The sequence below is a fragment of the Lissotriton vulgaris genome, chromosome 1_1 (assembly GCF_964263255.1).
Source record: "Lissotriton vulgaris chromosome 1_1, aLisVul1.2, whole genome shotgun sequence".
NCBI classification, from domain to species: domain Eukaryota; kingdom Metazoa; phylum Chordata; class Amphibia; order Caudata; family Salamandridae; genus Lissotriton; species Lissotriton vulgaris.
Genome location: NC_141685.1, coordinates 1,697,206,238 through 1,697,223,418, shown reverse-complemented (window position 1 = coordinate 1,697,223,418; position 17,181 = coordinate 1,697,206,238). Strand labels below are relative to the sequence as shown.

Below are 17,181 nucleotides of genomic sequence, written 5' to 3'. Positions count from 1 at the left end.
CCCCCCTCATTTAGTCTGGCGTAATCTGGGTATGGTGGCCAAATTGGGGTGGTGTAGGAAGCTGGCTCTGTATATACTATACCAAAGTAAGGTATAGTGTACACAGAGTCCAGTGAAACAACGAAGGAAGGCAGAGTCTAATGTAGATAATACCTTAATCTCCATTTGTGGTAGTGTGGGCGAGCAGTAAAGCTTTATCAGAGGGTAGTGTTAAGCATTTATTGTACACACTCAGGCAAGAAATGATGTCACACACTCAAGGCTGAACTCGGGCTCAGACTGGCTTGCCTTTGGCGGCAGCAGGCAGCAAAATAGACTATCCATCCCTAACCTTACATACTGACTCAGTAGCGGTGGTAGTATAATGGTGTGATCAGGCAGGGAATGCAGAGGCACCCTATTATTATGGGAATGACCCCACGTACCAGAATGGCATGACAGGTTGGTGGTAGAACTTGACCGAGCAGAAACTATGCCCCAGAGCGCCAGAACTTTCAGGTAACTGCATATGGTGATACCCAGGCACATGCAAAGTAAAAGAACTCTTGTTGGAGGGCCAGAAGGACGAATTCCATGCGAATTTAACATGGTCAGGTCAGGCTCACAATAGTGCAGCACAATGACTAACTATCCTGATGTGCTAATTCTTATATAGAAAAGCAAAGGTGAAAATCTATTTACCCAAGAACCTCCTACGTCCCAAGTTCAACCAAGTTCTTTGCCACCCATGATATTTCACCACACACATTTTATTTTCTTAAGTCCAGGATTTGAAGCCCCAGTTTTAACTCTGTTTTTCCTACGTAGTTCTTAATATTCTGTACCAATTAATTCTCCCAACCCTTTTTCTGCCAAATTTTTGATTTCCTCTCTGAGCTCTAATTTCAAGTCCCATATCACCCAAACATTTCTGGTCTTTCAACTGATCAACAGAAAAATCACAGGTACAACCTTTGTGCTGGAAAGGAAAGTGACAAAACTGTGGGAACTGTGCTCAAAATGAAAGTTAGCTCAAATTATACATTTTATTTACTTTATTTCTTCATATACTTACCGATGGCTCGTTGACTAAGTTCCTCCATCTTTGACAAACCAAAGAAATGTTCTTATAGAGATCAGTAACTGGTAAATAGCCAAAGATAGTCATCAGGACTTCATCAGGCAGGTGGGCCCAATGTCCTTGAGAATCCTTTTCAGAAAATGATGCCCCCAAAAGGCCAAAACAGGCATCTGGAACAGATTCAAAAGTCATGTCATCATCTGAATGCTCTTTAAATTCCTCATTTTCAGAAGAAGGGTGTGGAAACATACCAATCCTCTGATGTCTCACACCTCTGCCACGTTTACATAGTCCACTTATATGGTTTGTATTTCCTCTTGGGCAAAATGGTCGCTTTCCACGCTTCGAGCTGTCATTGTAAGCCCCATTACCAGGACTAGCAGGTATGTCATCCTCTGCCCTGTAAAATCTCATATCATCTGCAACGGAGGGTTCAAAATCACTAGTGGAGTCATTCAATCCTTCAGTACTAGTGCTTTCTTTCTCATGATCGGCATGTAATTTCTCTTTTATTTTACCACATACAGGGGGCAGACCAGGACTACTGGATGCCATGTTTCTTTTAGAACTGGTACCCCATTTGCAGAGGCTAATGCTGTGGTCGCCGACTACATTTGAAATATATGGCTGGTTTCGAGATAGAACAGTCTCGGATTGGCCAACAAATCCCGAACACTCTTTCAATGCCATGCAAAACTGTTCATCTTCTGCAATGGACGCATCCATAGCTTCTGCCTTTAGTGCCTTGAGTTTCTCTCCATTAACAGTACAAGGTGAACGGTGGCCTTTGACACTGAAGTAATCTGTGATGCTCTTCTGGCAGGCGTTATCTATTTAATTTATGGGAGGAAATAAACATACAGATTAAACTCTTGCATTAATTAAGTAAAATGGTGCACAACATCTGAAATACTTTGCATTTATAAAGCTGTATTAACACAAAAAAATGAAGAAGATCCAACAAGATTAACTATCCACTTCTTAAGGGAAAAGTATAGGATTTGGAAAACAATGCGTCTGCAGTTAAAACATTCAGTCCGCCTCCAAAATAAGAAACAATCTTTAGTGCCTCAAAACTGGGTGTGTCCAACACTCATTTTTATATTGGAACTTTTATACTTTCAGTAGGTTTGGTGTTTTTATTCTCCAAGTGAAAGGTGGGGAGGGAATCATCTGTATTCTTTTCCGCCAGTGAGAGCCCGAGACACATTTTCTTTGATACAAATGTCAATAAAGTGACATTTCAATAGTAGCCAAAATGTATTCATAATTCTTCTAGTAAGTATAAAAAACAACCATCACAGTTCTAAAAAAAGTACTAGTGGCGGTACAAACATAACTTAAAGCTGCTTCCTATAAGGTAGACATTTGTACAGTACTGGACCCTTCCCCTTATCACTGATAAAACCACAGTACCCTGGATATTAAAGCTACCGGAGCACAACTCTTCCACATCAAGCCCTAGTTCACAGGCCAGTAACTGTCTTCCACCCTTCTATAAACGTATTTACCAAAATACAAACAATGTATTAAAGTTGACCTAGACCAAGTAACCTGAAGATGCTGTAGTAGCTTTAACATCTGAAAAAAACTAAGACAGGTGTCCTACCACCGCACCTCGATCTAGCAATATGGTTTCAACCTCTTTGAGCAGCTATTATAGTAATTGGGGAAAAGAAGAAAATAGTGACTTGGATTTTTGTAGAAATAAAAAGATTGATGCTATGTAAAAGCATAGCACTTTCATTTTGCAGCTCCAAATTCAGCCTGCACCAAATACCATAATTGTGTTAATAACAGGATAACAACTATGTACCTCTTCGCTGTATCCTAAGACAGGGGTAAAGACCCCTGTTTACGTCACGACTGGTTCGTCTTTGACTGAATGGCTGGGTTAAAGAGTATGAGCCTTCTCTGCTTTCAGCTAATGCTCTGCAGTCACTAAGCACAAGGTGTTTCCGTATTGGCCTTCTCACTGTTCAAGGAGAAAAGAAAGAGTCAGTTTACTGTTCATTTACTGAGAAGTAATTTTAAAGCACAAACAACATAGTCAGAGAGATGTTGAAGCGGAAGGTAAGCCGAGAGAGAACTACAAGTAAATAAATATTTTCATTTTCTGCCAGTGCTGTGTGGCTTTTCTCCCTTCGTGACAAAAACTGCTGTCTTTCATAGGTTAGTAGGATGGACATAGGGAAAAGTACAAATATTTTAAAGACTAGAACCGAAGTGATCATGTTTATTAGTTTCACTATAGGGGCCAAAACTGGTCATAATAAGTAGCAGACCGACATGCTGCTAAACCATATATTACCGCAATGGAATGTTAATATACAATTTTATTTTCTCTTAAAAGCAAGTTTTTTTTAAGTATCAAAAGATAAGAACACATTTAATTAACTGAATTACATTAACAATTGTGACAGTGAGAACAAAATAGTAACCATGCATCATTAGCAGGAGGAAAAACACTAGGATTGTGCAACCCACAAATAAATGTAACCACTGAGGCCACTTCCAAATCTCACATATCATCACGTACCAAATATTGTAAATAAAGAACGCCCAAGTGAGCTGGGGCAATGTTCGGTTTGAGAAATTAATCTGTAGTTACCAAAAATGTCCTAGCGAGGGCAAAAAAAAAAGTCACTATCTATGTCTTGATTCTTATTTTGAAGGGCTGATATTCCAAAAAGATGTCTAAGAGATAACTCATAGCCACCAGAGGTTAGCTAGGCTCGAACAATGCCATTGGCATCCTCAACTGATATATAAATCTCAACTGATTTTAGGATTTTTAGCTGATAGACGCTAGCTTCTTCCATGGCATTTGTGTGGAAGTCTATAATGAATCTGTTATCCATCAGGAAAGTAGAGATTTTGCATTGTGAACACTTTAAGACCAGAGCCATGTTCCTAGTAAGACTGAGCCATTATTAGTAGCGATTATTATTATCACTATTATTTAACCTATGCAAATAAATTAAACACTCTATTCTACTACAGCAGAAGAGAAAGTATAGCTTGTTACAAGTATAAAGAATCACAAAAGGATATTAATTATAAAATGTATTTGAAAAAGCAAGAAATGTGATTATCTATTAGAACGGAAATGTGGAACACAATGGCAAGAGAGTGCTATCATATGCATTAACGGGACACTGAAAAATGATTCAAACAATCAAAAACAAGCATTGGCATAGCCAATAGGTCTCGCCTTTGGTAAATTTCAAATGTTTAGCCATGCAACAGGTGATGTTTTTGCACCAAGGATATTGTGCTGCAGAACTAAATACTTATACGGTCCCAAAGGCGAGCCATATTGGCATGCCTGTTTGTGAAAAAAGTGTGTGGCTATGCAAAGATGTATACTTTTGAATGATACACTATTACAAGCTTTACAGAAACATTTTGGCAATAATAACCCAGTAATTATTTCTCTACCTAGTAACAATAAAAATCAGCAAATGTGGCGTGTCACTTTCAAGTAATTACTTAGCATCTTAGGAAGTATGTTTTAGTCCTGGTGTGAAGCTTTACAGTTATTAATTTCCAGCAGTTTACATAATGTGGACGTGCTAATAAAACACACATATTCAAGTTATGTTGGGGAGAGCAATGTTTATAGCTATGCTAACTTTACTGAGCCAACACATTATCCAGGAGTTCCCGCTCCCAGGCAACAAAGTTTCCTCTGCCCGCAGACAAAAGAAGATAAAAAGCGCTACATTGGTAGCTCCAACTTAGAACTCTTGCCACATGGACCTTTCTGGCCCACACCCCAGATAGCACTTCTGAAAAATTAATAAACAGATTTAGACAATAATGCAACAAACGAGTATTCCGCAAAGCGTTCCGATAAGAGTAAAATCACCATACCTTAAAACAATACTTTTTACTTTTGCAAAGAATAATAATAAAGCGACCGGGCGAACCGGATAAGGGGAAAAAAACAGAAAAGCAGTGTGGCACGGGGAAAACGGAGGAACACAGACTACAGAAAACAAGCATTTACAATGCAATGGTTTCGCCTTTGGAAAAGTTAGAGCTATTGGCATTGTAACTGACAACATTTGTATCTATGTATTGGTTTTGAAAACAGATAAATAAATGGCATTGTCATTTACATTGCCATTAGCTTAATCTCGGCAGTCACTCTGCACTCCCTAGTCACTCTGCAGTCACTCTGCACTCCCTAGTCACTCTGCAGTCACTCTGCACTCCCTAGTCACTCTGCACTCCCTAGTCACTCTGCACTCCCTAGTCACTCTGCACTCCCTAGTCACTCTGCAGTCACTCTGCACTCCCTAGTCACTCTGCAGTCACTCTGCACTCCCTAGTCACTCTGCAGTCACTCTGCACTCCCTAGTCACTCTGCAGTCACTCTGCACTCCCTAGTCACTCTGCAGTCACTCTGCACTCCCTAGTCACTCTGCAGTCACTCTGCACTCCCTAGTCACTCTGCAGTCACTCTGCACTCCCTAGTCACTCTGCAGTCACTCTGCACTCCCTAGTCACTCTGCAGTCACTCTGCACTCCCTAGTCACTCGTCACTCTGCACTCCCTAGTCACTCGTCACTCTGCACTCCCTAGTCACTCGTCACTCTGCACTCCCTAGTCACTCGTCACTCTGCACTCCCTAGTCACTCGTCACTCTGCACTCCCTAGTCACTCGTCACTCTGCACTCCCTACTCTGCACTCCCTACTCTGCACTCCCTACTCTGCACTCCCTACTCTGCACTCCCTACTCTGCACTCCCTACTCTGCACTCCCTACTCTGCACTCCCTACTCTGCACTCCCTACTCTGCACTCCCTACTCTGCACTCCCTACTCTGCACTCCCTACTCTGCACTCCCTACTCTGCACTCCCTACTCTGCACTCCCTACTCTGCACTCCCTACTCTGCACTCCCTACTCTGCACTCCCTAGTCACTCTGCACTCCCTAGTCACTCTGCACTCCCTAGTCACTCTGCACTCCCTAGTCACTCTGCACTCCCTAGTCACTCTGCACTCCCTAGTCACTCTGCACTCCCTAGTCACTCTGCACTCCCTAGTCACTCTGCACTCCCTAGTCACTCTGCACTCCCTAGTCACTCTGCACTCCCTAGTCACTCTGCACTCCCTAGTCACTCCCTACTCTGCACTCCCTACTCTGCACTCCCTACTCTGCACTCCCTACTCTGCACTCCCTACTCTGCACTCCCTACTCTGCACTCCCTACTCTGCACTCCCTACTCTGCACTCCCTACTCTGCACTCCCTACTCTGCACTCCCTAGTCACTCTGCACACTCACTACTCTGCACACTCACTACTCTGCACACTCACTACTCTGCACACTCACTACTCTGCACACTCACTACTCTGCACACTCACTACTCTGCACTCTACACAAAGATCCGTTACATTTAAAATAAAATAAAACTAGGTGAAAAAAATTATATGAAGTAATCTTCCTCGAGTTTTTCTAGCACTCGATTCTCTCCCTTCCTTCCCCCTTCTAGCTCCCCACCTCACCTTCTGCCCACACGTTTTCAGATAATGCTGTGAATGGGTGAACGTATTTATTTTACTTAATGCAGTTTTATATAGCGTAAACTTTTCTAGCACCCGATTCTCTCCCTTCCTTCCCCCTTCTTGCTCCCCACCTCACCTTCTGCCCACACTTTTTTCAGATTATGCTGTGAATGGGGGATGGGGGGCAAAAAGAGATGGGGTGAAGGAGGGACGAGGGGGTCGTAGGGAGGGGGGTGGGGTGCCAAGGACGGATGGTGGACGTGGTATACAAGGACGAGGAGGGATAGAGTTATTGGGTGTAGAGATAGGGAGGGTCGTAGGAAGTGGGTACGAAGGGAAGGGGCCGGAATGGAAGGGGGGAGACGTGGGAGGAGATGAAGAGAAGAAACGTCAGGAGAGCTGAAGGAAGGGGGCGGGACAAGCTGGCTGCAGAGGGAAGAATGGCTGAGTGAAACCGGGTAGTGGAGAGAAGGAGGGACGAAGTGAAGGAGATGTGAGAAGGATAGGATGAGAGGGTTAGAAGGGAGCCTGGCTGAGGCTCGGCAGTGGCTGGAGCTGAATAACAGACGGGATGCAGCGGGGGTCTCTGTGGAGTGATGGAGGGGTAGGTGAGGCGAAGGGTCGTGAACTGATGGTGGGAAGAAGGGGCACCAGAGGAGAAGACGGACTCAGGAGAGACAGGCAGGGAGGAGGAAATGAAGGGGAGGTGGACTGAGAGATTGGGGTAACTGGATGGCGTCTTGGAATGAAGGTTTGGCAAGTATAGAGCCGAGACAAGAGTGAAGGGATGGGTGAAAGGGGCTTAGGGGGTCGTGGTAGATGACACTGGTATAACAGGCTGGTGGGTTAAGGCCCCTGCCACTGGGAGGTCCGAGTGCAATGTGCAGGTCTTAGCGTTGAGTGCCCTGAGGGGGTTCAACTGCGTCGGTGCAAATCAAGAGTGCGAGCTGCAGAAATGCGTGCACCATTTGCGGGCCCAGTGCTAGCAAGGTAGTTCGGCAGGTTTGGAGCTTGCAGTATCAGCTCCCAGGTTTCCACTACATTCAGACCGCACAACTGTTCACTGCAGAGGTCTGAATGCCACGTGTAAAACCATTCCAGTCCTGGTAAGATAGCCAAGTGGGTTGTGCACCTGATGCGGACCTATGTCCGTTAACTACTGGTAAAAAATTCCAATTCAGATAGCTGAGCGGGTTGATGCACGGACTGCGGAGATCTGTGCATGTGTAATATGCCGGTCCCAGGTTCGTATTCCAGTAAAAGAGCTGGCTTATCACTTTCTAATTTTGTTCAGTCCACCCAAGGTTACAGTCCTACATCTCATTGCCTGGCTTTGGGCTAGGAGCTTTATAGCTTCTGGTATTTGTGCGCATTATACATTGTTTTTCACTTAGTTTACTTTCATTGTGTAAAAAAGAGTGAATGAGGAAATATAAAATAGGAAGTTCAACCAAGCTCAGGAGGAAATACAGTCATAAAGTCTTGTGGGGTATGCTACTCTCACGGATGCACCTGACACTCGGAGCATCCATATGGCGAAAACCCAAGATTAGATGAGAGAGTATGGTGGTGTGATGGAAGATCTCGATTTAAAATGTCAGGTCACTTGATCATGTTCTTTAAATTGTTACACCGATTAATGGTTGTTTATTTATTTTTAAATTTGTTTCTTTGATGTTTAGCTCTGTAAAGCACACCAATAACCCTTTCGGTGCATAGACTATTCGAAACAAGGAGGAAGAGACGTGCTTTGTGGTTTTGTCAACAATTAGTTATTCAGAGTTTATAGGACGTTAATTACCCATACTACTACTTCAGAAAAATCTGTAGAGATTAATTCGCTATTTTGCCGCTCTACAAAGTTTCAGGAGGGGCACTCCTGAGAACAGAGTTGCCTTTGTTACCACTGTTTTTATGGCGTGAGCTGTTACTCTTTCTCAAATAACTCCAGTGCATTGGTGTTTGTGAAGGTGCTTCACCTGATCAAACCAAAGACTTCTTGTTGACAAGCCTTATAATGTGCGCTCCCTATCTCCAGCATACGTGGTCAGGCTGGAGCTTGGTTTCAGCTCCTGGGAGGAAAGTCCAACTGACAGGCTGCATACAACCATCCTTCACGTTACAGCTGCCATGATTAAAGGTGTTATTTGCACTGAATCTTCTCACACTGCATCCGCCTGCCTTAACTGAGCGGGTCTCATAAATAGATGGCAACGTTCTCCAGGAGCCCTTTGTAATATCTGACTGTACATGATATTGCCTTTATGATGAAGGTTAGTAAATTGTAGTCCTGTTAGTTTACAGTTGCGATGCCACCACCCCTCTCGTTAAGGCAAACCGAATTACATATTTTATATCCCAAAGGGATCGCCATTTCAGTCACTGGCTTAGAAGTGCCAGAAAGTCATGTTTCAGTGACAAATAAGACGTGCAGTGCCTTATCACAGAGGAGGACATAAATAAGGCCCGCATGTTTTTGCATAGACGCACATTAATTAGGGCTCTATGCAGCGGCCCAAAATACTTAGAAGCACGATTTATAAAATTAATAGTGTAGATTAATTTAATTAATTTCCAAAAAAATACACAACCTTGGGTGGAAAAGTCCTCTGAGGGAAAGACCTCTGACTTGCTTGTTTGCTACATTACTCGGCTGGTTTGTATACATTATCCATGGGGACTGGTTTACCCTACTCCAGTTCTAGAACTGTGCATTGGTTCTTATGCGTGACCCTACTGGGACCCTATTACATGGGGGCTCAGACCTCTACCACCATGACCCTTCTCTCTAGCTTGTTTCCTTTCTGTTCCCCATCACCCCTAGGATGAACGGACCTCTGACTATCTCCCTGCTATGTCTGGCGAGGAAGGTGTCTGTGACTCTCAGAGCCAATTACAGCCCACACGGGATGGTTCAGACTCACCCCAAACACAGGGTGACTCAGTTTCCATCCTTCCAAAGTCGATAAACTGAGTGCTTCTAGATCTGGGTAATATCAGTGTCTACAAATTACAGTGCTTTGAAGTGGCAGAAGTGCTCTACGTATGTAACAGCTCGCTATTACTGTGTTTTACATGTAATAGAAATTCAGTGTCTTTCACTCCAGTTGCCACTAAAGTCTCTGAGAAGGACCAGTAGAACAATTATGTACCTTGAAGAAATAATAATGCATTTTGTATAGCACCAAACGCTACTATTCTGCTGTTTCGAAACACTGTAAAACATGGACTTACCACCTCTCGGAGGAATGAAAGACTGGGTCTGCCTTATTCGGATTTGAACTCATGACTTTTTCCAATAACTAACTGAAGATAGGAGAAGATGTGGCATAATGGCAAGAGCTAGTGACTTTGGAGTTGGTGAACTAGGTTCGAATTTCACGTGGGCTCAACATCCTGTGATTCTGGGCAAATCACCTGTGTCCCTTAGGAGCACCCCAGCCAAACCTCCCGCAATTTAGGAACGAGCTGAAGACAGCTCTTTAAGAAGCACTGCGTCAGGACCAGTGACACTAGAATTATGTGATTTTGCCACCACCTTTTCCGCATAAATGAAGGATACTGAAACTGTAAGTTTCCTTTGGGGCAGAGTCAGGCTGTGGGCGCTTTGAGACAAGGCGGTGTTAAATGGCATGCAGGGGTGGGGGGAGCCCTACCTTCACCCTGTACAAAAGCCAGGGGCAGGTTCAGACCTGCCCCTTGTGGAAGTGTGCCCGGCGCTGCCCTCCGTGCTAGCTGCGCGCAGAGTGGCGTCGTCGCCCGTGGGATGGGGTACAGGAAGGTACGGTACAAACGCCGGGGGCAGGTCTGCTTTCATCCCTCGCTGCCACCCTGCCCTCCGCTGCTCATGGCTGCAGCAGTCCTATGCACTGCGCTTCATCTATCAGACGCATGCGCTCTCTGACCAGGTACTCTATCTGTGGTGCACTCGAGCCCCCCCCCAACCCCTGTCACTGTTTAAAACGACCCCCACCCCGACAGTTATCTTCATTTCATTCCCGTTTCCCCACCTTTCGAGTCATGCCATGCCGCCTCTTCTCAATGAACCGCCTTCTTGTCCGTAGGCGACTTCGAATCGCTGTGTGCCGACAGAAAAAGCGAGAGTGGCATGAAAGCTAAACTGAGAGTAGAAGGTTCCGGTGGAGAGGGGAAGAAAGAAACATTATATGTGGGTTTTTTTTAATGCACTTTACACTCCCACACATTGACAAAGCTGTCTCGAAGCGCTACTCAGGTTTTCGGAATAATTGTCATTGATTTATGTTTTGTTCGCTGCATTCCCTCTATATGCCGCTTTCTTTCGCTCTCACTAGTGTGCCAAGTGTTCCAGATTTCCGCGGACCGGCAAAGCTTTAGGAGACTGCCCCAGCCCCTTCTAAGTAGCGCGTGCCTGTTGACGATTTCACTGTGCAGCCGTCCCATCACACCATGGATAACAGAACAGTTCCCTTCTTTAAATAGTAGCTTGCTGGGAGCCTCGGGTCCTTTCTTTAAATAGTCGCCTGCTGGGAGCCTTGGGTCCTTTATGCAGCTGTGAGCAGGAGTAAGTGTGACGAAAGGCAGCAGGGGGAGGGGAGAGAGGAGGGGACAGGCGCCTGCTTCCACCCATGTGAGTTCTACTACAGTGAGTTGTTTTCACTGCATAGGTAAAGTCAGTGTAGAAGGAAAGATGGGCAAGAAAAGCAAAAATGACGGACGTTTTCAGTAAGGCAGATTTGCTCACGGACAGCGGGAGGGGGGCGGGCACACGGACAGCGGGGGGGCGGCCACACGGACACCGGGAGGGGGGCCTACGAGGACAAGTACAGCGGGAGGGGGGGCATGGACACCGGGAGGGGGGCCTACGAGGACACGTACAGCGGGAGGGGGGGGCGGGAAAGGAACGCACTCACCTGGACTTCCTCCGGCGGCGGAATGACGAAAAGCAACCTCGCCAAAAACAAAAATAAACCCCGCCCACGGCCGCGATGACGACATCGCAGAGGCGGAGAGCGAAAAAATCTCGGGAACGCCCACAAATCTGGTCCGGCCATGACGGACAGATCTCTGTTCCAATGGCTAGCCTCCATTTATGGAGCTAGCCAATGGAACAGAGGGCGGGACTAAGCCCTACACTGTAGGGACATAAGATTTCTCCTGGGCGGAGTTAGGAGCTCCGACGCCAGGCGAAACCTAAAAAAGGGGAAACTCCTTGGTGACTGGAGACAGAGGCCCGCGAAGGAGGAGGAAAGGAAAGGCAGCTGGAGACGTTAAGTGAGGAGACCAGAAACGAAAGAATAAATAAAGGTGCTTCACCATGCTGTTTCAAAAAAAAATCATAACCTTTGGCATCTGCATGAACAGATTATAAAAAGGGGTATGCAAATATACATTTTTAAGTTTCGCCTGGCGAACAGCTGAGCAGCAGCATTTCGCGCAGGCGAAATCTTATGTTAGAACAGTATGTGTGTTTGGGCCGCCTCTCTCTCCCATTGGCTAGCTCCATAAATGGAGGCTAGCCATTGGAAGAGAGATCTGCCCGTCATTACCGGAGCAGATTCGTGGGCGTTCCTGAGAATTTTTCGCTTTTGCCCACGTCATGCGGCTGTGGCCGGGGTTTTTTTTTTTTGTCGTCTAAGTTTGTTTTCGTCGTTTCTCTGAAGATGGCGGCCGGGCAGTAGCTTGCCTGCGAAGCTCCGCAGTTTGTGGGCTCAACGCACATTCCAATCTTGCACATCGCGGAACAAAGGAGCCAGAGGACTATTGCAGAGGATGCAAGAAATGCTTATGAGATCTCTTCGTATCAGCGGTGCATGTATAGCAACCCAGGGCACTCGAAATTCCCATCGAAAAATATTGCTCAGTCAACAGAGCATTGGCCGATGCTTAACCCCAGCACGGAGTGCCCTCGGTCGCACCAGTACAGAAGATGCACCTAGCCTGGAGGAGCAGGCACCCAACACAGTCTCCTTGCCCAGTGGGAGTCATGCAAACATACATGCAGGGCTGCAGACATATTTCTGCACGCACGCCATCTACGCCTTCTGCATCTGTAGCCTACGAGCCCAAACATCAGCCCGCAGCTGCCACAATCCCAGCCATTTTCATTCGCAAACTGATCGCTCTTCTCGAGCACCAGACAATGGCACAGCGTGTGCCACCTTCCTCCCCCGGCAGCCACTGTGAAGTTTGCCATCACATCTGCGGACGGGGTCACCCGCGCAGACACCCGTCCGTATCACAAACAGAATCGATAAGGGGGAGTCCCCGTTCTGAGCACCATAGCGCACAACCCTGGCAGGCTGGCGAGCCCCTCCCCCACTCACCGGCACCTTACCGGCGACCCCTCACTCACCTTCCTTCGCCCCTCAGCCGGTCAGCCTCCGCGGGAGCCGGCGACCACCTGCCCGGATCCGGGCCATGCTGCGGGCACAGGGCGCTCTCCACGGTCGACAGGCATCCGCAGCGGTGCCTCGGATCCCCCCTGTGCCGACGGGGTCTACACATTGGTATGCCAAAGTTTTTCCAACCACATGCCTTCCATCCTATGTTGTGCATGCAATGTTAAAAGATGTGTATATTTGGCGTGTGTTCTGTTGGTGTAGCTTGAACTAAAGACACCTGTTATGGACGTTTTGTTGAGGTAGTTATTCCAGCCATCTGTTTCGCTTTGGTGCTATTTTTATTCACATTACGTTACAACGTGAATGTTTGGTCTATTCTGTTGGTCAAAGTAAACACACCTGGACATAAGTATATTGTTAAGGTGGCAATGCTTAGCACTCTATATGTCTTTGGTGCTGTGTTGTGTGCGTGAAGGTGCCAGTAGTGTGTCTCATTTGTTCTGTTGGATGTTGCACTGTCCTGGTAAAAAGTCATACACTGGTTAGAGGCGGCAGACCCGAGAGCAGAGGATGGCCCGGGACCAGGGTTCGATTCCCGGCGCTGCAGGTTTCTGGACCAGGGTCAGCGGACTCGATAATTCTCTCGCCTCGGTGCCCACTCTGATCAGCGATCACACTCAGCAACTCTGGGCATTAGCTTGCCTCATCTTCACTAACGGCACCACCAGACCGCTGGGGATGCCTGGTCTCACCCTGGAGATACCCATTAAGGGACCATCTCTCAGGGAAGCCAGGAAGGGTTTCGCAGCGGTCGAAGCGCCTTGGGACCCTACGGGTAAGTAGTGCGCTATATAAATGCCTATACATTACATACATTACATTACATACACTGTAACAGTGCACATCCTGTAAATACAATTAATCATTTCTCTTAGTAGACCTTTAGTTGAGAAAAAAGTGAAAACATTGAAAAGCAAATATGGTACGTTTCACATCAAGGGTGGAACAGATCAGGTGATGTCGCTCAATTCATTGTTGTGCGAGTTTAGTGAGGTTCCGATAACTCCCGAGAACATCATATATGTATGTTGATGCAGAATGGATGTTCTGTTGAGGAGGCAATATTTTGCGAGCTAAATGACCTTGCTGTGTCCACTGTGGAGGTACATTTTCAGTGTCCACATTTAGAGGTGGAAATTCCACTATCTAAGTGGGACATCACCAACGTGGCTCCTACTATGAAAGATACAGCTACTTTGGGTTAGAAACTGCTGCTGCAAGTGCTCCTTAAAGGACTGGCCAGATATATGACCTGGTGCATGCTCTATGCTGTTGTAAGTGATGGGTAGGAGTGGGCTGACACGCACACCTTGCTGCTATTGGTATGTTGTGTTGGGCTAGACAAGCACCCTGTTGCCGCTGTTTGTACCAATGCCTGTGGTTCAAAGACTCTGCTGCTGTCACTGCTGTTGCACGACTGCGCGTGGCACGCGCGCTCATCCGTTCAACCTTGCTGCGATATACAGGGACGGATGAGACCAATGCACCCCGGCTGCCTCTGTCCGCGAGTGCAAGGCTTAGCATGTCACATCCACCCTGCTGCTGTCAGTGTGTGTATGCGAGACGCATTCATGGCACTGCTTTCACTATTGTACACGCATGGCTGTAGCACATGCACCTTCTGCTGTCAGCGATGCTGTGTAGGACAGAGCAGGGCACTGCAACCGCTGTCACGGCAACTGTAGACGCACATAACACTCGCTGCTGCTAGAACAAGTTACTATTACAGTGCCACAGCACACAACGCAGACCAGAAAGTATTGGGTACATTCGCGCAGCATGTGCATTAACCCGCTGGCCTTCCCTCCCAGTTTTAGTCATGGAACATTGTGTTGACAACAAAAGGCATGTTTTTATTTTCCTTATTATTTTCAGACGCAGGAAATGCCCGGGTTGTGCCACACAGATTGTGCTGAGATAATGCAAGGCACTGGTGCATGCATTACAAAAAGACTAATTGCCCAGACAGCAAAATGTACATTCCTACGGTATGCATTACCGCCTTTCAGTATATTATTACGCCGGGCATGTGGGGTGAGTTCATAATGTATATTCTGACAGTTTATAAAATAACAATGTTTGAAGTGTGTAAATGCCCGCTAAGAATCTGAGTGGTGTACTAGCTAGATTGCAAATCTGAGTACAACAGATTACCTTAAAACAGGGCTCAACATTTTTTTTTGTTATGTGGCCCTAATTTGCAGATGTTGGTCTACTGTGCTATATTGCGCCATCGTCTAGGCTTGCATTGTGTGTGGAGCTCTGTGTGTGTGTATGGGGCTCTGTGTGTTGTGTGTGGGGGGGCTCTGTGTATGTGGGGGGGGTGTCTGTGTGTGGCTCTGTATGTTTGTGGGGGGAGCTCTGTGTGTGTGATGCTGTGTGTGTGTGATGTGTGTGTCTGTGGCTGTGTGTGTCTGTGGCTGTGTGTGTGTGGCTGTGTGTGTGTGGGCTCTGTGTGTCTGTGTGGGGGGGCTCTGTGTGTGTGTGTGTGTGGCTCTATGTGCGTGTGGCTGTGTGTGTGTGTGTGTGTGCGCAAATGCAATAGGTCTCGCATTTGTGAAAGATTAAGCTATTGACATTGTAAATGACAATGCCATTTATTTATCTGTTTTCAAAACCAACACATAAATAAACAATTTGTCATTTACAATGCCAATAGCTCTAACTTTGTCAAAGGCGAAACCGTTGCATTGTAAATGCTTGTTTATTTAAACTACTGATTGCCAGACATAGGCTGCGGACACCGCCTTGGCTGAAAGAACAATGTTGCTTTTAGGCTACCTTCCCAGTCGAATGCGTTTGAAATGCATTTACACCTTGCTTCTGAAAGACAACCAACTGATGCCGCCAACAAGTCTGGAGTGGTGTGAAACGTCCCAATAGTTAGTAGATGTGTTTGAATGGGAGTCTGAAGTGGCTTAATAAAGTGAAATGCTGCCCCCTTGTAAAGATCGTTATCATAGAGAGAAAATGTAAATCTTGCTTTGATCAACTTGCACGTATGGATGCTGTTTAAACACGTTTCTTACGGAGATAAGAATGATGTACAAAGTTTCCATTCCGTTTGCGCTGTACAACGCAGCCGCCACAGGTACAAATAAAAGCTGGGCGGACTCTAACTTTCATCCTTTCTGTTGTTAAACAAGCAGACTCCCATGAGCTTCCAAGACGACACTGCACAATGTCAGTAGCTGTGTTGCTGACTGTTCGTCACTCAATAGCTATGATGTGCGCGCGCCCCCCTAGTTATGTGTACGCATATTGCTTTAGCTATGAAGTTGTGCGCCACAGCACAGTTAATGCAGAAAGTTTCACGGACAAAACTGTCGCAGTCAATGCACATACAGACCTCTATTTTTTATCTGTATCATTTGAGATTTTGTGTGTGCACATGTACGTTACCTTTCTATGTTAAGTCGAGATACACGTGCACGTGCACATGATGTAAAACTGGAAAATAAACCTTTGTGCACATTGTATACCTTTGTCCCCTGCTCTTTGAAGCTTGCAGGCAGTTATTGCGTACGTGTTTTTTTAACAACCCGAAGGTGCAGACGTGAACCCGGCACATACAGAATGGACATTATACTGGTCAAATTTATCGCCGTATTTCAAGGAAAACTTCGCATTCTACACAGTTAGAAAACAAAATGCACAGAATGCATGCACTGTATGCCATATGGACAGGCTGACAGTACGTACGCACCTTATGGCACTTTTCCCATGGACATTTTTGATAACATCTAGTAGCTTCAAACACCACCGAGAAAGACCTAGCTGATATTTTATGCACTGAGAAAGATTTTTTTAATTGAATGACCTTTAGTGGCTGTGGTAGTTCTGCTTGTGTCCTTCTAGTTGCTGCAGAATGTATTTTAACCATGAATTTTATAATGGTCTATTTTTTGTAATGGATTTTAGGGAACGTTTTGCCAAGATTTGTATCAATCATGCCATAAACTTGATAAAACATAAATGCGTTCCAAACGTACCGACCACCGCAAAAACAAAAGTGCACGGTTGCTCATTGAAATTCATAGTCGCACATGCATATATGATATGCCTGGTAGTTCTTGAAAGGTTGGGGCATGCAGCAGGTGTGTAACCACTTCTATGTTTGAGTGTGCAGTACTTTTTAGTGCACCAGAAGGCCCGAACGTCATTTAAGGTTTAAGGTGTAGCAGCTGTTGCCCTTTGTGTGCTAATGGTACTTTAAAACCCTT

The 17,181-nt window shown here is 45.9% G+C and overlaps 1 protein-coding gene across 1 annotated transcript in view; it reads right to left on the bottom strand.

Annotated features, from left to right (window-relative positions):
* The window catches only part of FBH1 (F-box DNA helicase 1), a 618,156-nt gene that overhangs the window by 580,519 nt on the left and 20,456 nt on the right, over window positions 1-17,181 (bottom strand). Inside the window, exons 2-3 of the mRNA XM_086918941.1 lie at window positions 2,877-3,035; window positions 1,055-1,890 (exon numbers count right to left, since the gene is read on the bottom strand). Of these exons, the coding sequence (XP_086775067.1) occupies window positions 1,055-1,890; window positions 2,877-3,035 (995 nt within the window). The remainder of the gene's footprint in view (window positions 1-1,054; window positions 1,891-2,876; window positions 3,036-17,181) is intronic.